Source organism: Triticum aestivum, chromosome 5D (assembly GCF_018294505.1).
Source record: "Triticum aestivum cultivar Chinese Spring chromosome 5D, IWGSC CS RefSeq v2.1, whole genome shotgun sequence".
Classification (NCBI taxonomy): Eukaryota; Viridiplantae; Streptophyta; class Magnoliopsida; order Poales; family Poaceae; genus Triticum; species Triticum aestivum.
This window is the reverse complement of record NC_057808.1, coordinates 29,918,430-29,940,956: the sequence shown is the minus strand read 5'-3', so window position 1 is coordinate 29,940,956 and position 22,527 is coordinate 29,918,430. Positions and strand designations below refer to the sequence as shown.

Genomic DNA, 22,527 nt, shown 5'->3' with positions numbered 1-22,527 from the left:
GCTCAACTTGAGTTGCTATCTAGCAATTATGGGAAATTGGAAGAAAGCCATGAAAAGCTCTCAAGCTCTCATGATGATCTTCTAGTATCCCATAATGTGCTAAAGATAGCTCATGAGGCCATGATTGCTAAGGTAACATCTAGTGAGCCTCATGTGGACACTAGCACTACTTTTAGTCAAAATGCTATATTGCCTTGTGCTACTCCTCGCGATTCATCCATGCATAACGTTGGTACATCTTGTGATGAATTGCTTTCCTTGCCTTGTTGCTCTAACGATGAAGCTTATACTTCCTCTAGTGTTTGTGTTGAGACTAACCATGTAGAGGAAATCAAAGAGCTCAAGGCCCAAGTCACTTCTTTGAAGAAAGACTTGGAAAAGAGTCATGAAGGGAAATTTACACCCAAGTCAAACTGCGCCAGCCTAGAGGCTAAAAAGGAAGACGTCATGTATGCTACCATGCATAACTTCCATGGCCCAATCATCTGGACAATGGAATACAGATACCACGGCAGCAATGAATTCATGTCGCTCCACACATCCTAGTACTGAATTTCCTCACACTTGATAGTGCTACAAGCAAGCAAACATGGAAATACAAGTAGTAGTATTGGTTGTCTAGTGAATGGGATACAGGATTCTCCTCAAATAAAATAGACAAGGTTTTCTTCTTCTTTTTCTAGTTAATGACAAGCAGTCATCAATCAAGCAAGCAACATCACATTGGTACAACAGCTAGCATCGTTCAGCATATAACACCTACTAATTTTATTTTATTTGTTTGCATCGAGTCATCACCTACTAGATGGGATGGAAATGCATCTTCTGTATTAGTTGTGGAGCATGCGTGTATTATTGGCAACGAAAGCACTGGTATTTTTCATCAGCGCAAGGCGAGGCGAAGAGCAGCTCCTCGCTACGTGCACAAGAGCTTGAAGATCCTCCTGCCCCACATCCACTTCAGCAGGATCTTCATGTGGGTCTTGTTGTTCAGGCTGTTGATCGCAGCATCCTGTTGCCATGGTCAGATATTTTTCATCAGCGCAAAGCATATAAGCACTGGTATTACATGATCCCCAAATCATAAGGTCTTGATTAGATATAAACAGTAGTATTGAATGTTAGATATAAAAAGTAGTATTGCATGAGCTCATTTTTTTGCAAGGACAAGCATGTCCTAAACCGCCACGGCGCCACTGTGAGATCGTTCAAATACTAGATGCCAGAAAGTAAGAATGGATAAAATAGAACATGAATGTTCTCAAGTGCCATGATTTGAGCAAGCAGGTAGTCAGACTAACTGCATGTCCAGAACAGATTCAGACTAACTGCATATCCAGAAGGACGGGCCATTCCCAAGCATTTCAAGACACCAACAGAAACTTGGATGCTATCTATCCATACTAGTATAGAATGATACGAGGCCAGTAGAAACTGTTTGCTACCGACAAGCTCACCAAGGTGCACAGTTGTTCAAAAAGGAAGCACATTTGACTAAAGTACCATATTTCAGAGTTTGTAATAGCATCATGAACAGCAGTTGTAAATTACTAAATGTTACCATACTGAATGCTATCTAGAAAGATAGATACGATGCAGGCGGTGTCCATTACCGACGATCTTGCCGAGGTGCATGGAGATGGAGTTGAGCTGGGCCTTGTTCTCGTAGAGGTGGTTGACCGCCTTCCTGGACTGCACCAGCTCCTTGGCCAGCGCCTCCAGGAACAAGCATCACCAGCAGAGGAAACCAAATCAGTAAATTAGCCCAAATCGGTCCATGGCGCGAAGTATACATGTAGGTAGGTACCTTGGCGGCGGCCCGGATGGCCTTCTCCACCTTCTTCTCCTCCTTCTGCACGTCTGCGCACCGGCCCCAAAACCAAAAATCAGCAACCAGTTGAAGGCCTAGAGCCCTAGATTGGATCGAATCGGGGAGGGAGGGGAGGGGAACCTCGGATCTGGCGCTCGATGTTGCGGCCCTCGTTGCAGAGGCGGCGCTGCCACTCGCGCAGCTGCTGCTGTGGTGTCAGCTTCGTCTTCAGGAGGCTCTTCACCACCTCCATCGGCGCTCCGCTCCGATCCACGCGGTGGCGGCGGCGGGTGGTGGTGCTCCGGTGGGATCGATCGGAGGTCGAAGCAGTGGGGAAGGAGGAGAAGGAGTTGCTGCTGTGTGCGGAAGTGGAAGTGGAAGCCCCTAGCCTGGTCGAGGAGGCTATGTGCGGAGGCGTGGTGGACGCCGACGCGGAGGAAGTTGGAGAGGAGCGCGGGCGGGAGCAGCAGGTCGAGGAGGACGATGAGGAGCCCGATGAGGAGCAGGTCGGGGCGGCGGCGCGTCGAGATCCAGAGGGAGGGAGTGGGGGCGGCGGCGCGTCGAGATCCAGAGGGAGGGAGTGGGGTTGGGGGCGGCGGCGGTGGATCCAGAAGGAGGAGTGGTGTGCGGCGGCGGTGGATCCAGAAGGAGGAGTGGTGTGCGGCGGCGGTGGATCCAGAGGGAGGGAGAGGGTGAGAGCGTTAGGGTTCGCTGCGCGTGGAGAGAGAGGAGTGGTGTGCGTTGGGTTTTTTTAGGGGTAGCTCGTGGTGGGTGGGTGAGAGGGTGAGCTGCGGGCCGTTGGATCCGGGAGCATCCGACGGTGATTTATCCGCGATCCGCGTGAGAGACCCCTGGACCAATCAGAACGCAGTATACAGATATGATATTTTGACCATTTAAATTGGTCGTAATCGACTAAAAGTAAGGTGCTAAATCATGTTAGCTATTTTATTATGACCTGAAAAATTGAAAAAAAACTTCTCATTGTGTCAGCAAATTTGACTAGAGTTTTAAGGAATAATCACAAATTGAAATAAGACAAATATTTTTTTTAAAGTTATGAGAAATGAGTTCTTTTAAATCATTTTTTATTTTTCGAGTGTCCAAAATGAGTTCTTTTGTGAAGGACCTATAATATATTTGTTGCAAAATTGGACCATATAAATTTTCTAAAATACTAGGACATATTTAATGCACAATTGACCAAATGGTTGGGTGTCAAAAGATTCGATCCACCTCTGGTGAAAAAGACAAATTTCCGCCGATTCGGTAGGAAGCGGGTCAAATTTGAACTGCAGCTGCCTCATAGTTTGCTCTTTATTTTTTCCAAAAATCATTTCTAGGTACATAAGTATCTATTTAATCATAGAAACACCAAAAAATCCAAGATTCAACCACTAGCTAGGAACGGTCAAGCCCGCCGTTTTGACCGCATTTTGAAACAGGCATAAAAAATTCAAAAAAATCAAAAAATTGGAAAACCTTCGCATTGTGTCATTATATGTGGCCAAGTTCCCACGAAAAATAATAAACTTGTAATACGGCAGTTATTTTAAAAAAAGTGTTCTCAGAAACGAGCTATCACGTGTGGAGATCAATGGCTTTCAAGCAAAATGATCAATCTTATAGCCACATTCATGGCATAGTTTGTTTAAATGATCTCATATTGTGCACAAGGGTGCATATTGGAATGGAAAACAATGTTGCCTAAGGAAGTTTTCATTTTCTTTGGACGAAAAAACCATTTTTCATTTTTCGAGTGCCCAAAAGGAGGTTTTTTTGTGAAGGACCTCCCAAATTGTTTTTGCAAAATTGGACCAAATCATTTTTCTAAAATACTAGGCCATATTTAATGCACAATTGATAAAATGGTTGGGTGTAAAAAGTTTAGTTCCACCTCTCGTGAAAAAGACAAATTTTCGCCGATTCAGTTGGAAGCGGGTGAAATTTGAACTGTAGCTGCCTTGTAATTTGCTCTTTATTTTTTCCAAAAATCATTTCTAGGTACATAAGTATCTATTTTATCAGAGAAACACCAAAAAAATTTCAAGAGTCAACCACTAGCTAGGAACGGTCATTCCCGCCATTTTGACCGCATTTTGAAACGGGCATAAAAAATTCAAAACAAATCAAAAAATTGGAAAACCTTCGCATTGTGTCATTATATGTGGCCAAGTTCCCAGGAAAAATAATAAACTTGTAATACGGTAATTATTTTAAAAAAGTGTTCTCAGAAACGAGCTATCACGTGTGGAGATCAATGGCTTTCAAGCCAAATGATCAATCTTATGGCCGCATTCATGGCATAGTTTGTTTAAATGATCTCATATTGTGCACAAGGGTGCATATTGGAATGGCAAACAATGTTTCCTAAGGAATTTTTCATTTTCTTTGGACGAAAAAACCATTTTCCATTTTTCGAGTGCCCAAAAGGAGGTTTTTTTGTGAAGGACCTCCCAAATAATTGTTGCAAAATTGGACCAAATCATTTTTCTAAAATACTAGGCCATATTTAATGCACAATTGACCAAATGGTTGGGTGTAAAAAAATTTCATCCACCTCTCGTGAAAAAGACAAATTTCCGCCGATTCAGCTGGAAGCGGGTCAAATTTGAACTGTAGCTGCCTTGTAATTTGCTCTTTATTTTTTCCAAAAATCATTTCTAGGTACATAAGTATCTATTTTATCAGAGAAACACCAAAAAATTCCAAGATTCAACCACTAGCTAGGAACGGTCATTCCCGCCATTTTGACCGCATTTTGAAACGGGCATAAAAAATTCAAAAATAATGGGAAACCTTCGGATTGTGTCATTATATGTGTCCAAGTTCCCAGGAAAAATAACAAACTTGTAATACGGCAATTATTTTAAAAAAGTGTTCTCAGAGACGAGTTATCACGTGTGGAGATCAATGGCTTTCAAGCCAAATGATCAATCTTATGGCCACATTCATGGCATAGTTTGTTTAAATGATCTCATATTGTGCACAAGGGTGCATATTGGAATGGCAAACAATGTTGCCTAAGGAAGTTTTTCATTTTCTTTGGACGAAAAAACCATTTTCCATTTCTCGAGTGCCCAAAAGGAGGTTTTTTTGTGAAGGACCTCCCAAATAATTGTTGCAAAATTGGACCAAATCAATTTTCTAAAATACTAGGACATATGTAATGCACCATTGACAAAATGGTTGGGTGTAAAAAGTTTTGATCCACCTCTCGTGAAAAAGACAAATTTCCGCCGATTCAGCTGGAAGCGGGTCAAATTTGAACTACAGCTGCCTCATAGTTTGCTATTTAGTTTTTCTAAAAATCATTTCTAGTTACATAAGTACCTATTTAATCATAAATGCATGGTTTGGTGGCGATACGTCGAGGTTTGGGCGGTGGCCGAGGGCCCCAACTCTAGAGCGCGTAAACTCGCATGCCCGCCGCGTGGTCACCTCGTGACCGTGGCATGCCATGTGTTCTGGGCGGCCTAGGCATGTCTAATGGGTTGGACACTCCCCAGGTAGGTGCTAGGAAGAAAATTACAACATAAGATTCTCACGAGGAGACCGATCGATGCTCAAACATGAATTAGCAGCCAAGTATTTGATTAGCGGTACGGGAAATGTACATGGCTAATGGGCGTGAGTTTTGGCTGAGGATGATCAGTTACTAAGAAGACCGTCTTCACAAATTTTCAGCTCAAAAGGAGGAGCCTAGGTGGTACTTGCTTTGAAAAGTACCACACTGGATATAAATACGAATGTTGAAGCTGGGCTCAAAATAATGAATGGATTGAGCTGGCATTTGGTGGAGGATGGTTATTTGGGCATAGGAAAGCACTGTAGAAAATCGATACTATTTGGACATGCCAAAGTGGTACTTCCTTCACAAAGTGTTGTTCTGAACAGAACAGGAAAATGAATATTGTTGAATTATTTTTGAACTAGGCAAGGAAGGTTTTTTACATATTTGACGAAGATATGACCCAAAGAATGTATGAGATTTTTTTGGGAATTTTGGGAATGACAGAAATATAGGTTGCTTCACAACCTGGGGCAGAAAATGCCACATGGACATAACACATAGGCAAAACTGATGAGGTGGCGCCTAGTCATAGCAACCCACCACAATTTACAAGGTTATGACCATCTATATTGGTCGTGATCAGCTAGAAATAAGGCAGCGGACCAGTGCTATCTACTTTATGACCATTTCATGTAAGGAAATTACAACCTTTCTGACCAAAATGGTCGTTATAGTTTAGGGTTTGGAGCCCCCGAACAGCTTTTGACCAATTGGTCTGAAATGGTCATAGATCTATGACCAATTCTTCCAGGGTCACTAACAGAAGGTCACTAGTTGACATATTTCTTGTAGTGACAAGGGCATCAATGCGCCGCCACGGTGCAACTTCATGTGGTCGAGGAGTTGCTCGACCTACTGCAAGCCGATGATCACTTCCAAGCACACATCCAGCAGAAGATTCAGATGACGAGGTCCTGATGTCAATTTCAAAGCTAGCCACAACCGGGCAGACTACACCTCATACCGTTCGATTGGTGGGCAGAATCCAGGACAAAGAAGTGCTGATTCTCGTCGACTCGGGCAGTTCACACAGCTTCATCAGCGATGCCACGGCAGCCGCAATGCCCTCTCAAGTAAGGCAAACGCCCAGTTTGACAGTAAAGATAGCAGATGGGGGGTTGCTCAGTTGCAACAGTATGATTCCCCAATGCTTGTGGCAAACACAAGGGCAAACTTTCACAACTGGTCTCCGGGTGTTGAACCTCGGCTGCTACGATATGGTGGTAGGCATGGACTGGCTCCAAAGCTGTGGACCGATGTGGGTGGATTGGGAAAATAAATTGCTGCAATTCCAGCATGAGGGACAGTGGGTGGAACTGCTAGGGGTGCAACCGCGGATGGCCGTTGTACCACAGATCTCGGCACTCCAATTACAAGGACTGGAAGACCAGCATGTGGTTGCACATATGGTGCTCCTTTATGGCATTTCCACCACGACAAATAGTGATTCAAAAGACTCAGAGCACCCTGCAGTGCAAGCATTATTGGAGGAATTCGAGATGGTATTTGCAGAACCCACCACACTGCCGAAGTATAGAGCATGGGATCACATAATGCAGCTTCTGGAAGGCACTAAACCGGTCAATATTAGGCCGTATCGCTATACACCGGAGCAGAAGAATGAGATCGAAAAACAAGTGGCAGAGATGTTGAGGCAAGGACTAATAGTACCAAGCACCGGCCCTTTTTCCTCCCCCGTGCTGTTGGTCAAGAAGAAAGATCAGACGTGGCGTTTCTGTGTGGATTTCCGGCACCTGAATGCCATCACAGTTAAGAACAGTTACCCCTTGCCCATCATTGACGAACTCCTCGACGAGTTGGCAGGGTCTTACTGGTTCTTGAAGCTTGATTTATGGGCGGGATACCATCAAATCAGGCTGGCCGAGCAGGATGAGGAGAAAACTGATTTCAAAACTCATCAAGGGCATTTTTAGTTCCGCGTGCTGCCATATGGGGTGACAGGGGGTCCAAGCACCTTCCAAGGAGGCATGAACATAGTGATGGCGCCACTCTTGCGCAAAGGAGTTTTGGTATTCATGGATGATATCATGGTGCACTCGGTCACGCTGGAAAGACACCTAGAACTGCTGCGGCAAGTACTACAATTGCTCAAGGACAATGAGCTAGTGGCCAAACGCTCTAAGTGTTCATTTGCTCAGAACCAAATCACCTACCTAGGCCACTAGATCAGTGGACAAGGGGTGGCCACCCTGCCAGAGCATATCCAGACCGTGCAAGACTGGGAGCAGCCCACTAATGTCAAACAACTCCGAGGATTCCTAGGATTGGTTGTTTACTACAGGAAGTTCGTCAAAAAATTTGGACCAATCAGTAGACCCCTGAATGATTTGCTCAAAAAGAATACAGTGTTTGTGTGGATGCCGACGGCAGAAGCCTCGTTCCAAGCTCTCAAGAAAGCACTCACCTCAGCACCTGTGCTCGCATTGCCCGACTTCTCGAAGCAATTCGTGGTTCAAACTGATGCTAGCGCAACGGGCATCGGCGCGGTGTTGATGCAAGCTGGCCACCCGGTCGTATATCTGAGCAAGAGTTTGGCTCCCCGCAACTTGGGCCTGTCGGCATACGAGAAGGAGTGTCTGGCGCTTCTGTTGGTTGTGGACCATTGGCGACCATACCTGCAGCACTCGGAATTCCTTATTCGCACGGACCAACGCAGCCTGCTCAACTTGACAGATCAACGCCTCAATACACCCATTCAGCAGCGAGCATTCACCAAGTTGGTGGGACTCCGCTTCCAGATTCAGTACAAGGCTGGAGTGAGCAATCGCGCAACAGATGCCCTGTCCAGACGAGCTCACGGGCAGGCAGAAGAATTAGCAGCAATTGTCATAGCACAGCCAGCATGGTTAGCAGCTATACACAAGAGCTATCAACAGGATGCAGCATCACAGCAACTGATAGCTCGACTGGCTCTAGACAAGAACAGCGATGAGGCCTTCGAGATCAGCGATGGAGTCATTAAATTCCAAGGGCGCATTTGGATTGGTGAGGACCCAGATACTCAAAAATCTCTCATCTCGGCTCTGCATGCCAGCGCAGCCGGTGGGCATTCCGGGATCCCTGCAACATACCACAGAGTGTGTCGGTTGTTCGCATGGAGAGGGCTCAAGAACATGGTGCGACAGTTCGTGCGACAATGTCAAACTTGTTAGCAAGCTAAAACCGAGCGAATCGCTCCAGCAGGGCTCCTCCAACCGCTACCAATACCCAAACGACCGTGGGCAGTTATATCACAGGATTTCATAGAAGGGCTACCAAAGTCTGGAGGATTTGATGTCATCTTGGGGGTGGTGGACAAGTTCTCGAAATATAGTCATTTCCTAGCTATGAAACACCCATACACAGCCCTGTCGGTAGCAACCACATTCATGCAGAACATTTTCAAGCTCCATGGCCTTCCGATGGCAATCATATCAGATCGGGATAGAATCTTCACAAGTGCGCTATGGCAGGAGCTGTTCAAGTTGGCTCAGACTCAACTGCTCATGAGCTCGTCGTACCACCCTCAGACGGATGGGCAAACGCAGAGGGTGAATCAGTGTCTTGAAACGTATCTCCGGTGCTCGGTGCACGCGTGTCCGAGGAATTGGTACAAGTGGTTATTCTTGGCAGACTACTGGTACAACACCTCCTTCCACTCGGCATTGGGAAGAACTCCGTTCGAGGTGATCTACGGTACAATGCCAAGGGAATTTGGGGTCAATCAAATCGATGCAAGTACTCTTCCGGATTTAGCAACTTGGCTAAAGGAGCGCGAAGTGAAGCTGGAACTACTTCAACAACAACTGAAACAAGCTCAAGACAGGATGAAGAAACAAGCAGACAAAAGGCGCACTGATCGAGAATTCAAGGTCGGGGATGCACTCTTTCTTCGGCTCCAGCCGTTCATTCAAACATCAGTAGCGCGGCGACCCTTCCAGAAGCTGGCCTTCTGGTACTATGGTCCATACAAGATCACGGCGCGTGTGGGAAAAGTTGCGTACAAGTTGCAATTGCCAGCCGACAGCAAGATCCACCCGGTGGTGCATGTGTCCCAACTGAAGAAAGCAATTGACGATGACATGCTCGTGGAGACAGACCTGCCTCCAGACACCGAGGTTCTCTGCTTGGAACATTGGCCGATAGCGCCCCTAGCGGAGAAAATGGTTCAGACAGCAACAGGGAACAAACTACGGGTGCTGGTGCGCTGGGAGAAATTGCCAGCCTCCTTGGCCACTTGGGAAGACAAAACAGAGCTAGGCCAACGGTTTCCAGCTACACAGGCTTGGGGGCAAGCCCTGTTCCAAGGGGGGAGAATGTTAGGCCTGACCAACCAGCGCTGCCTGGTGGAGGGCCCCAGCCTCAGACGGACCCGTGCACCTGCAAGGACGGGCCCGCGGAAGACAGTAAGGCGTGAACAAAGGGGAATGACGAGACACTGGATGGTGATTCGCTGGAACCCGCCAGCGTGGCTTGGGCGCTTCTTATAGGCTAGTGGGTGCGTGAGTGTGGGTTATGCATTGTAATGTGACCTGATGGAGCTGATCTCCTGAACCTACCTCCTCCTCCTAATCCAGATCCCTCTTCTTCCTCCTCTGTGCGCTCCCTTCCCCTCCTCCCAATTGCTCCTGAGATCTGGTACGTTACAAGGGTGTGCCGTGTGGCGCCACTCGGCACGCCGCCTGAGGGCCAAAGTCCGGTATTTAACCCGGACGGTGAACCCCAGCCCTAGCCCTTGCCACATCTGCTTCCTCCCTCTCCGCGGCGCCAGCACGAGCCGCATCCTCTTCTCTCCCTCTCCGCTTGCCGTCCGCGACAATCATGGTCCGATAGTGGGTGACCACGTACACTATGGTAACGTTGGAGGGGCACCTCCAGCTGCTCGAGGAGATAGGGGCTACGCGCAGACATCTCCGACGACAACGAGTATTGCAGGCTAGTATTTAAGGGTTTTTTTTTCATGTTTTGTATGGATTTAAGGTTTGAAATATGAAGTATTCGGACGCGCCGTCAGGTCACTATTTGTGGACGCGCCTGTGCACATCCGCGGGCGTTTGAGGGGTCAAATTTGATGTTGGACGTTGTAGATGCTTTTACGCGTTGGTGTTTAGTTTGCGAGTACGCGTTGGTCGTTGGTCTGTCACTGCAGCGTGCCACGAGGTGGGCGAGGTGCAGGGCAACTCAAGGTTGAAACATATACTCCTACTATAAAGCTGGAGCATCCATCCATCTAGCATGTACCACTACCATACCACGACAGCCCCACCCATCACCCATCACCCACGATTCCACATAGAAAAAAGAGACACGGATCGAGATCCGGCTACTGAGCTAAGCTAGCGCAAGCAACACTGCAACAATCAATGGAGGAGGGCCTGGTGAGCGCGGCGACGGGGGCGCTGCAGCCCGCCCTGGCAAAGTTGGCCGCTGTGCTCAGCGACGAGTACAAGGGGGTGCGCGGCGAGGTCGAGCACCTCACCCGCGAGCTCGCCGATATGGACGCGTTCCTCCTCGCCAAGTCGTCGTCGTCGTCGGATCTCATTCCCAGTGAGCTGGACAAGGCCTGCATGCACGAGATCCGGGAGCTGTCCTACGACATCGACGACGACCTCGACGACTTCATCATGGCTAGCGTCTGCGACAAATCCGCCAAGCTGGCCGGACTCTTGGACGAGATGAAGGCCATGCTGGGCCGGACCAAGGCTCGTCACCAGATCACCAAGGCCGTCGATGATCTCAAGGAGCAGGTGGTCCACGTTGCCGAGAGGCACACCCACAAGAGGTCCAAGGTTGATCACAGGGCTCCCACCGTCGTCGACGACGCGTCCAAGCTCGTCGGTCTTGATGGGCCCAAGCAAGAGCTCATCCAACTACTCGCCGGTTCGGTCGAGTCAACGCAGCAGCAGCAACCGCACCCAAACTTGGTGGCTGTTGTTGGATCCGGAGGAACGGGGAAGACAACCCTCGCAAACCAAGTGTACCAAAAGCTCAAAGGCCAACTCGATTGCCATGCTTTCTGTTCCGTGCGACGGAATGCAGACAAGGTCCAGGTTTTGCACTCCATTTACAATCAGCTCTATTCTTCTTACAATAACCTCGGCCGTCGATCTTCTCCTCGTCCTGGCGTGAGGGATTTGCCCGGACTTATCACCATGATTTCAAACTACCTCCAACACAGAAGGTATGTATGTCAGTATGTGTTGCTTTAAATTTTGAACGCTTCACGCTTATCTCAAAATTCATGTGCATGCAGACGGTTTTCATATTTCTCATGTAAATTAAAATTTGATAATAATAACAATAATTTTAGATCATCCTGAATTCATATCAAAATTATGAAATAAAATTATGTGGTATACGTGCCCGTGCGTTGCATCAGGAGAAGAAAAAAAAACACCCCTCATACATACTCGACGACATCGACAGATCCCTTAAAATATTGCACGTTGTCGTACGACAAGCAACATGATAAGCATATGTACATATGTCCCTTATGGCGTCAATATTAGATTTTATAAAAGCATCAAACTATCCTATGTAGTCAATTGAAATGAGTAGAAAACTTATATAAATAGGCATTCTCAAAATACACCGTATAAGGAAATTTATTAATTAAGGGTGCGTCTTAAACATAATTTTAGAAGAAAAAAATAACATGCAGGATGATAGCATATTTGGAATCTACACATTTTTTCTGAACGATTTCCATATATAACATGTTTAATTTGGATTTAGGATTTCACATATATGGATTTTTTTAAAAGCATTTGAAACTGTGAAAAAAGATTTTATTTTTAATAGAGTAGCCAGACCGTAACTGCAACGTTGCGCACAGATTGGCTTGGGCGAGGCAATTTTATCCTACGCCAACGGAAATTGGAGAGAAAATGCACAAAAAAGGAAGAAACGGGATTCAAACTCGGGTCTCCTGTCTCGAGCAATTACGCTCAATCCACCACACTATTTCGACGCATGTGAAACATTTGGGGCCTCGCTACAAATAAATAATAAAGTCGACGGCGACTTAGAAGAAAAAATGAATCATGTTTTTTCAGTTACCGGTGGCATAGGGAGTAATTATTGATAATAACAGACGGGGAGAAGCAATAGCCCCTTTATTATTAGGTATAGACATATATATAGATGTTTATGAGTTGAATTCTCTACTATCTAAAAAGGCCTTAGGCCGGGGTTCACTAGTACAGAACCCCCTCTTTTGCAGCGTTCCGAGGTGCCCACTAGCAACGTCCAAGCGATGCTAGTACGATGCCACTTGCAACGGACAACTAGCAGCATTCGGATCAAACACTACTAATATATACCAACCTAGCAGTGTTCGGCCGGAAACGATGTTAGTACGCCAGAAAGCGGCAGCGTGCACTTTCCATTGAACCAGTGGCGAAGCCACGTACAAGCTGGGTAGTCAATTGACTACCCAACTTTTTGATAAAACTAGCATATAGGTGCAGAAATATTGAAACAAATTGTATAAATTCATATATTTGACTACACAGTTTTAAATTGACTACACAAGACAACATTTCTGGCACCGCCACTGCATTGAACGCGCTTGTGTAGTAAGTTTGTAGTGTGTGCTATAGTTCAAACAATGCTGATAGAGTTTGACAGAATAACAAAAAAAAACACGTAGAAGTTCAACACAGTTAATAGCATATTGCATCATAATTTACCGCATAGTACAACCATGTTCAACACAGTTAACTAGCACATAGTACCTACGCTTAGTTGGATTCCCTTTTTCTTAGTCCTAAATGGTGACATGGAAGCTTTTTTGAGCAATACATACTGGTAGTTAACATAGTATTACCAAGCATATATACTACTAGTTAACAATGTCGGCTGAATCTGGTTGTGGTGGTGGTATCCTGGCGGCATTAGCCCCGGGATACAACCTCACCGGGCTTGGCGATTTCATTTCTTGTAGTGCCCATTTGATGGCTAATTCTGGATTGCTATGAGTTGGCATTCGAGCACACTTTGCATAGGTGGCCTCAAAGATGACAACCTCTATTGCATTCCTCAATGTACACTTCAGACGATCTTTGCAAAGTTGGAAGCCCTCCCCTAGGTCTGGTTCTCCCATGCGAGAACATGCGTCTTCTTTAGCTCCTCGATGCACTTTCATCAGCTGAACAATGCGTCGTGAATCCTTCATGCCCGCTCAACCACTCATAGAGGAGGCCACCGTGAATCCACTCGCAGAGGATTGGAGGATGGTGCATGGTGCGGTGTGGAGTCCTGACGACGACAAGAAGCCATGTAGTTGACGGTGAATGTCCCGAAATTCATAAAAGGGGATTAATTGTAGTACTAGCATGCGTGGAAGGTAATATTAAAACCCCCCTATAGTCGGGATGCTTCAACAACTCCCACCGAATATTTGACTGTCGGTGATGGTCACTGTTGCACTTCCCCTCCTGCTTACTAATGTCTCACAGGAGGAGAAGTACAACAATGACCCCCTATGACAACAGTCGGTATCCTTCAACAACTCTCATCTCTCAGATGGTGGTGTATATATATGATGGGCTCGTTGACTGACAGTGATGGTTGTTGTTGTACTTATCCTCCTGCTTAACTAATGTCTTAGAGGACGATAAGTACAACAACCACCTTGTACGACAATAGTCGGGATCCTTCAACAACTCTCGTCTTCAAGGTGGTGGAGTCTATATGGTTGGATCTCACTCACGGGTATTGTGACTGTCGGTGATGGTTGCTAGTGTACTTCCAAATTAATGTCGAATATCTATAAAATGAGTGTTTACCAAATAAAAAAGAAGATAAAATGAGTGTTTACCAAATAACAAAGTCAAGTCACTAACCGAGCCAACTCAAATTAATATTGAAATGTAAGAAAGACAATGAAGATCAAATTACCAACTAATCGAGCTAGCTCACATTAATCAATCTATATACCAGATACACCACCTAATCAATGGACTAATGGGTCTACTAACTAATCGATCTATATAACTAGAAACACTACCAACTAATCGATCTATATAAACAATACTAATAACTAATAATCGATCTATATAAATTAACCGAGGAGCTCATTGAGAGGCGGGAGCTGGGGAGGTCCTCCGCCTCCCTCTTGACCGTTCGGAGCGGCGGGAGCTCCTCTGCCTCATTCTTGACCGACGGCAGCGGCGTGCGCAAGCTGCTCGCACCGGAGGAGCTGCCTGCATCCGCGTGCCGGAGAGCCGAGCCTGCCGCCGGTCGTACTCCTCTGTCTCGCGACATAGGAAGGACGGCAGCGGCTCAAGGCCCCGGGTAATGTACCGCCGGGCGGACCGCTTCCTCGCCGTGTCGGTAGCGATGCAGCGCCTCTGCTTCGGGTCCTCGCCACAGCCGGGCAAGAAGTGGCACAGTGTCGGCACGGGCACGCATGGCAAGGGGTAGGCGACAGTGTCAGCAGTGGAGCCGCGTCGATTACCGCATAGCGACAGCGACGGCGCGACGTTGGCAGTGGAGCTGCGTTGGCAGCGGCGGGGCGTAGGCGGTGGTGGGAGCGTGAGGCGTCGTTCAGAGAGAGGGAGAGTCGTGAGTGAGAGTGGGCGATCTAGGTTCAAGAGGATATTTATCCACGATAAGAAACATTAGTGGCGTTTGGTGATTCGAAAACTCTGCTGGAACTGTTTAGTAATTTAGCAGCGTTCCGGCTAGAGGAACACGACGAATGATGGTACACTGCAGCGTGCTCTGAACGGCAAACGCTGCTGATAATGTTGAAGCAATTTATTTGAGGTTGGTTTTAAATAAAAGGCCATTTAATATAATAAGTTTGGTAGCGTATAATCAAGCTCGAAAGCTGCTCAAGTACAATCCAGCTTTGTTTCCGTACAAACAAACGCTGCGGGTAAGGATTAAGCAATTTAGGAGTTGAAGCTCAACTATTTGTCTTTTGCTTTCTGATTTATATCAACAGATAGTTTAAGTATATACTTAACTGTTTATTAACATAATATTAGATAAAAACCAAAAACTTAATGAAAGTTTCGGAGGGGAGCCACGGAATTTAAGTGTCGGCTGGCAGGTTAATCGACAAGAGAGACCGATGATGTTCGCATGCACTGATGCACACTGTTGATCATATGACAACAAAAAATTCTACAGAAGTAATATGCACCATTAGACATTTACATATCCAATTATAAATTTATTTGAGGTTGCTCTTAAATAAAAAGGCAAATTACAATATACTAAGTACAATAACTAGTGTAGCAGTCTGTACTCAAAAGCCAACGCCGCTAACATTGCCATTCACGGCCTTTATTTTCTGAAAGATGCTGCTGGTAAAATAAAAGCATTTACCTATCCAATCATTAAATTTTGTTTTTGTTTTTGCTTTCCAACTTTTGTGAACAAAGCTAAAACACAACAACATAATGTATAACAAAGGATTTTGAATATAAAATATAAACTACACATTATATTCTTTGCAGCTATTGAATTTACAAGAAACGGTGCCAGTCCTTCAACTATTTGCAATGTTCACTTTGATAAGACGCTGCTAGTTCCTTAATTATGGCTGGTACGTAGCATGATGCACCAAGCTAGCAGCCTCCAGCATAATGAAACTGTTAAGAGTACGTAATGGGCCTAATGGCCTGGGCTGGCGGTATAGCCCGTTAGTCTTAGGGTTAATTAAAGATAAGGGTCGCTTGCTTAGGGGTCAAGTAAGCCTTGCTTGGGAGTCAAGTAGACCTCTCTATATAAAGAGAAAAGATGTATCAATCTAATCAAGCAAGAATTAAGAAAGAAATCCCTTCCCTCTTGCCCGGCCGTGGGGCAAAAGGCCCATGGCCGGTCCTCTCGCGCCCTCCTTCTAGCAGCGCCATAACAATTTGGTATCAGCTAGCTTCGGTTCGATCATGTCTCCACCGCCGCCCAACCCGTCTCTTCCGCTGCCGGTCACCTTGTCGCTTCCGGCGACCACCACGACCGTCGCCACGCTCTTGCCCGCGCCGGGATCCTCCGTCGTGCCCGCCCCCGCCGTCCTCACCCCGGAGGAGGTGTCCGGGGCGCTGCGAGACCTAACCCAGGCCGTCCAGGAGATCCTCCTGTTCTTGGCCGGGTCCTATGGGCCGCACCCGGCTACGCCGCCCATCGCCACCACAGTGCCGCCGTGGCTGCCGCCGCACCAGGCAGCCTCCGCCGCGCTCGCCGGGCCGCTGCAGCAGCCGCCGCAGCTGCCATCCACCGCCACCACCGCCTCGCCCTGGCTGCAGTGGCAGCCGCCGCTCCTGGCGGCCTCCGCCGCGCCCGGCGCTCCGCTGCAGCAGCCACCGCTGGTCAGCTCCGGCCCCGGCTCCACCGATCCACCACATCAAGTTCCCGTCGTCGCCATCACCGATTCCCCAGGACGTCCCCATCCAGCAGATCAAGTTCCCGCCGTCGCCGTCGCCGTCACCGCTTCTGGCTTGGGTCACTACCGCCACGTGTCGGCGGCGGTGAGGCTGCAGGCTGCTGCGCGGGGCCTCCTAGCGCGTCGGCGTGTGCGGGAGATGCGTCGTCTGCAGCTGCCGCTCCTCCCAGCTGCGCTTCGCTGCGCAAAGGACCTCGCTCTCGTCTGCTGCATCGGGGATCTTGGGCATGCTATTTTCCCCACGGGCAGCGACCTCAAAGTCTGTGACATCAGCAGTTGGGGGGCGCACCCCTCCTCGTCATTTTCCATCGCAAGCCCTCCACTCTTCTCTATGCATGCGCTGCACAGTCGTCCGGCAGGGAGAAGGCAGGGTGTCACCGACAGGAGCGCACCGCATAGCACCACTACATTCCGTCGGCGGCCGCGAGGGCGCCTCTGTTGGTCGCTCTTGCAACCACTTCCAGGTGGCCATACACATGCACTCCTTTTGTCCAGATGGTGTCCATGGGATCCAGGTGGCTGTACACGTGCACGTCCGACGTGCGGATGGTGTCCACTTCTTGTTAAGGGGTCCAAAATAAAGCGTCCCAGTCCATTTCAGGTTGAGAGTAATAAAACAAGCCGAGATGTAAAAGGCTTGTTTTTAGGTGTTAGTTTGTGTCACGTCGAGTCATGGTTATAAGTGGGTTAGGCTGCAGCTCGAGGACAAGCTGCATGTCCAGGTGGGGTGTAGTGTTAGAGTACGTAATGGGCCTAATGGCCTGGACTGGCGGTATAGCCCGTTAGTATTAGGGTTAATTAGAGATAAGGGTCGCTTCCTTAGGGGTCAAGTAAGCCTTGCTAGGGAGTCAAGTAAACCTCTTTATATAAAGAGAGGAGATGTATCAATCTAATCAAGTAAGAATTAAGAAGGAAATTCCTTCCCTCTTGCCCAGCCGTAGGCAAAAGGCCCCCGGCCGGCCCTCTCGCGCCCTCCTTCTAGCAGCGCCATAACAGAAACGTTGCTAGTAGTGAGGATGTTGCCACGTTCACTTCACGGACGAACGCTGCTGATAATTTGGAAAAATAGTTGCCGCTTTACGCTGCTAGTAACAAAATCCTATAAGGGGTTTTTCTACTAGTGGTTCCCTATTTTATCACATATATAGCGTTTTGCCCGCCCCTTTGTCCAACCTCTTTACTCCCCTTCCCCTCTTCCCTTTCAATTGTTTCCTCCTATATCTAGTTTTTCTCATTTGATTTCTTAATTTTTTTTGCCTCAACTGCCCCACATCTTATTGGCTTACCAAATAAAATCATGCCTTTTTTGTTAGTCAATTAATGATTCCAAATTAAATCCTATTATTTTATGCAATCACATTAATAATAGAATACCATGTTAATTTTCCATTTACCTATCAGAATATTTATATCCTTGTTGTAAAGCACGGACAATTATCCAGGAATTTTAAAATTACCAAATGTGGCCTGCATTTGGATTCTAGAATACCAAAAAATCAACTTTGATTATTAGTACATCTATACTATCTAAAAAACCCTTAAGGTTCCCTACTAGCTCATTCGTCCAACCTCTTTACGTATGTTTCCCTTCCACTCTTCCATTTTGATTTTTTTCCTCTAACTTCTAGTTTGTGGGCATTCATATTTTTGGTGTAGATCACTAGGGGGATAACAAACAAAACAGACATAGTTCACGCATGTGCTAACATGATTTGGGCTCTAGCCTTCGTATCAATGGCCTACATCCAGTTACTGGACATATTACTAACACTCTGAGGCGGATACAAGTTACAGGCAGCTTGAATGACAACCCATATGCTATGAGCGAGCTAACATTCCAAAAAGAGATATTTAGTTGTTTTGTCTTCATAGCAGAACAACATTACTTGTGTGTCAGTTACGCTTAGCTAGGTTGTCCCTTGTTAACATCACCCCTCTTAATTTCCATAGATAACAAAAGGAAATTTTTTGACGTTTAGAGGCAATTCTAGCTTCCAAACTATTTTAGTTTTTACCGGGTCGTCATATATAGTGTACAAGTGCAAGATACATTTAATGAACAGTGAACTGTCCATTCTAGTGCAAATTCTGCCGTAACTTCTTGTGGCCGTGTGACCAAACAAGTATACTCTTATGGATATTCAAACTTCTTTGTTGCTTCTTTTTTCTCAGTAAGAATAACTTTATTTATATATATTCTTGCAGGTGTATTATTGTACTTGATGATATATGGGATGTGGAAATATTGAAGGTTATTGAGTGTGCATTTCCCACAGCCAGTTCTGGTAGTAAAATAATAATCACTACTCGTATACATGCCGTCGCTCAATCATGTTGTTCAACTTTCAGCGGACATGTATACAATATAAGGCCTCTTAGTATGGTGCATTCGAGGCAATTATTCTATACAAGACTATTCAACTCTGAAGAAAAATGTCCATCATACCTCAAAGAGATTTCTGGTCAGATCTTGGATAAATGTGCTGGCTTACCTTTGGCAATCATAGCTATGTCTAGTGTGTTGGCTGATAAGGCAAGTGAAAAGGAAATATGGGACCAAGTGAAGGATTTAATTGGTCGTGCACTAAGAAATTCTAGCGTCGAAGACATGGTAAACATAATATCCCTTAGTTACTTGGATCTTCCTCCTCATCTTAAAACATGTCTACTATACCTGAGTATATTTCCAGAGGGGCACATTATTGAGAAGGAGAATTTGATAAGGAGGTGGATTGGCGAGGGATTCATTCAGAAAAAATCTGGTTATACAGTATATGAGTCAGGAGAGATGTGTTTCAATGATCTCATCAACAGGAGTTTGATCCAGGCTGCGAAGATGGATGAGACATTTGGTGACGAGGTGAAGAGTTGTCGTGTTCATGACACCGTTCATAATTTCATCGTATCTAAGGCTGTTGAAGAGAACTTTGTTACTATAGTAGGTGTACTTGGTGTTATAAATCCTGATCCCAAGGCCAAGATTCGTCGAGTGTCCCTACAAAATGATGGCGAGATTCCTCCGAGTCTTGATGTGTCTAGTGCCCGATCACTCCATGTGTTTGGTCGTAATGGGAAGATCCCATCTTTGTCGGAGTTTCGACTCTTGCGTGTTCTGGACTTTGAGGATTGTTCACAGTTAGAAGATGATCACCTTGAGGGTATTGCAAATTTGGTTCACCTCAAGTACTTGAGGTTTAAACATGCCAAAGCCGTGACGAAGATTCCAGAACAGGTGGCAATGCTGCATCATTTAGAGATTGACGTGAAAGGATATAGCAAACTAATGGAAATACCTATGACCATCCAAGAAAGGTTGGTCTGTTATGTAACTCTACATGTCGATGGTTATGAAACAGTACCGGATGAAATCGCAGCCATGCAGGGATTGCGAGTGTTGGAAGGTCTCAATATTTATACTCAGTCAACGGAATTTCTAAAGAGGCTTGGCCAACTGAAAAAACTGAGGAAGCTGGGCATAATATGGAACATGTATGATATGAGTAATTGTGATGTTAATGAAGATAAAGAGGAGGAGGAGGTCGAGGAGGACGAGGAGGAGTTTCTCTCTTCCATATGTGAGCTCGGCAAAGCAGGCCTTGAGTCTTTGCACATCTCTGTGAAGGAAGCAGCGGATGCGTATTTCAAGCTTTCATGGTTTCCCGATCCTCAGTGTGGCCTTCGTGAGCTTATCATCATGGGGGACTCCCTCTCGGAGGTTCCAACATGGGTGGCCTCGCTCGTCAACCTTGAGAAGCTATGCATCACAATGCGAGTGATCAATGAGAGAGACATGGAGATACTAAGAGGCTTGCCCAGCTTGCGCCATCTTCGCATTTATGCGGATGAGGATGATGTGTCTGAGTCGCGGGCTGCTATGGAGAAAGCAATGGAGGAACATCCTAACCGTCCCACCTTGGTTTGGTATGAGTATTAACTCTGGGGTTTTTGGCTACCTTCAGGTACCATTTTCTTATTTTTCCTTGTAAACAATTATTAATAATTATCTTTGTTGTCACAAAAAAAAAATCATGTCTTATTTGTTTGGACTTCTCTTTTCCTCCGCACATTATCTATCATGTTGCAAAATAGTTTTATATTTTTTCACACGCTAGCTGTTTTCATACACTTGTAGGTGTTAACAAAAGGTGAGAGGAGCAAGCGAAACTGAAATTCGTGCTACATCCTCCGGGTGGTACCATTACGTTTAAATTTTCGTTTATGTTTCAGAAACATAAATAATGGATCGTATGAATTCCATCTTGTATCCTGAAATGTCGTGTCTGCTACTTGGAATAGCATTTTTGTAACATCATATTTATTTGAATTGGCTATACTGTCAAAACGGTTGTGATGAGAAAAGTCATCCGGAGAAAAGTGTTGTTTGGCTACTTATTGTTGGCTGGCCGTGTGACTATAAGTTGAATGTTTGAAATACCAAAGCTTTGTTGTTTTGTTGGCTTAAGTGTACATAACACTCATCGCATGTATTAACATGAATGCATATGTATATTCACACTATTTATTATTTTATACTGGTTTGTTGTTTATTGTTTTATACAATCTTTCGTACTTATAAAGTTGGTAGTTGGTGGTGAATGCATGACCTTGTGCAGTCTCCTAACTAATGTCCACCCTCTTATGTTTCAAAATTCAAAATCTTGTCCCGCTTTAAATCTTGCAATGGATCTATTATGTTCATTTAAGATTCTCCAACACATGTCGCTTGCAAATCTCTCACTGTATTTTCTCCAAAAGTGCTCTTTGATCCCGAGCTCACATGCTCCTTGATGAATAGTAAAATCCAAAAAAATGTAAAAAAATAAAAAAATCTGCATTTTTGTGTGATAAACATTGATAAAAGTTTTAACTTCTTGCAATTTTTCGTGATGAAATAGCATTGGTGGAGATCTGGACAAAAAGGACAAAATCGATGCTCTAAAATGCTTCCAACAATTAATAGTCTTTTCGGAGCATCATTTTTTTGCCCAGACCTACAATGTCATTTCATCAAAAAAAATTGCAGTTAGTTAAAACTTTCATTAATGTTTATCACAAAAAATCGGATTTTTTTGAATATTTTTACTATTTCTTCGGTTGTTACTGTTCTGTCATGTGAGCTCGGATTCAAATACTCCACGTCTTATTTTCTCTCTTCACTAGTAGAAAACAGGGCTTTGGTTCGAACAGAAAAGAGCATTAATCCCGGTTGCATTACGAACCGGGACTAATGTGAGCATTAGTCCCGGTTCGAGCGGCTAGGGCACCGTACAGGCATTAGTCCCGGTTCAAATGGGACCTTTAGTCCCGGTTGGTGCCACGAACCGGGACTAAAGGGTGCGATGCCCATTAGTACCGGTTCGTGGCACCAACCGGTACTAAAGGTTAGACCTTTAGTCCCGGTTCGAGCCACCAACCGGTACTAATGGGGTTTGAGGCATTAGTACCGGTTCATGGCACGAACCGGTACTAAAGGTCCCATTTTCAAACTCTACCCCCCTCCCCCCCCAGTCGCCTTTTCAGTTTTGTAAAAAGCAAAATAAAATGATAAAAACTTCAAAAATTAAAATCCTTCCAGATGTAGTTATGTTACTACATGTACTAGTTAGGAAAATTTAAAAACTTAAATTTGGACATGTTTTGCAAAAAGTGTAGGGAAAATGTAAAACGGCTATAACTTTTGCATACAATGTCAGAAAAAACGTATAATATATCAAATGTTCAGCACGAAAATCCGCATCCGATTTTGACTGC

The 22,527-nt window shown here is 45.6% G+C and overlaps 2 protein-coding genes across 2 annotated transcripts; one reads left to right on the top strand and one right to left on the bottom strand.

Moving 5' to 3' along the window:
- Nucleotides 1-916: 916 nt before the first annotated feature.
- LOC123120176 (uncharacterized) lies at nucleotides 917-6,615 on the bottom strand. The gene is made up of 4 exons (XM_044540173.1): nucleotides 6,599-6,615; nucleotides 1,808-2,018; nucleotides 1,618-1,716; nucleotides 917-1,012 (listed from the first exon to the last, which is right to left on the bottom strand). The coding sequence occupies exons 1-4, from the start codon at nucleotides 6,613-6,615 to the stop codon at nucleotides 917-919; spliced, it is 423 nt and encodes a 140-aa protein (XP_044396108.1).
- Nucleotides 6,616-10,641: 4,026 nt separating this feature from the next.
- Nucleotides 10,642-21,164, top strand: LOC123119226 (disease resistance protein PIK6-NP). Its single transcript, XM_044538941.1, has 3 exons — nucleotides 10,642-11,565; nucleotides 18,982-20,735; nucleotides 20,909-21,164. Exons 1-2 carry the CDS (start codon nucleotides 10,748-10,750, stop codon nucleotides 20,708-20,710), a joined length of 2,547 nt encoding a protein of 848 aa, XP_044394876.1. The 5' UTR covers nucleotides 10,642-10,747; the 3' UTR covers nucleotides 20,711-20,735; nucleotides 20,909-21,164.
- Nucleotides 21,165-22,527: the final 1,363 nt, after the last annotated feature.

Bases quoted from the DNA above. Each gene is read 5' to 3' on its own strand.
- LOC123120176 (XM_044540173.1), bottom strand. The intron at 1,717-1,807 runs GTACCTACCTAC...TTGTTCCTGGAG, and splicing joins CCATCCGGGCCGCCGCCAAG to GCGCTGGCCAAGGAGCTGGT. The intron at 1,013-1,617 runs GTCGGTAATGGA...CCATGGCAACAG, and splicing joins CCATGCACCTCGGCAAGATC to GATGCTGCGATCAACAGCCT.
- LOC123119226 (XM_044538941.1), top strand. From the start codon at position 10,748: ATGGAGGAGGGCCTGGTGAGCGCGGCGACGGGGGCGCTGCAGCCCGCC. The intron at 11,566-18,981 runs GTATGTATGTCA...ATATTCTTGCAG, and splicing joins AACTACCTCCAACACAGAAG to GTGTATTATTGTACTTGATG.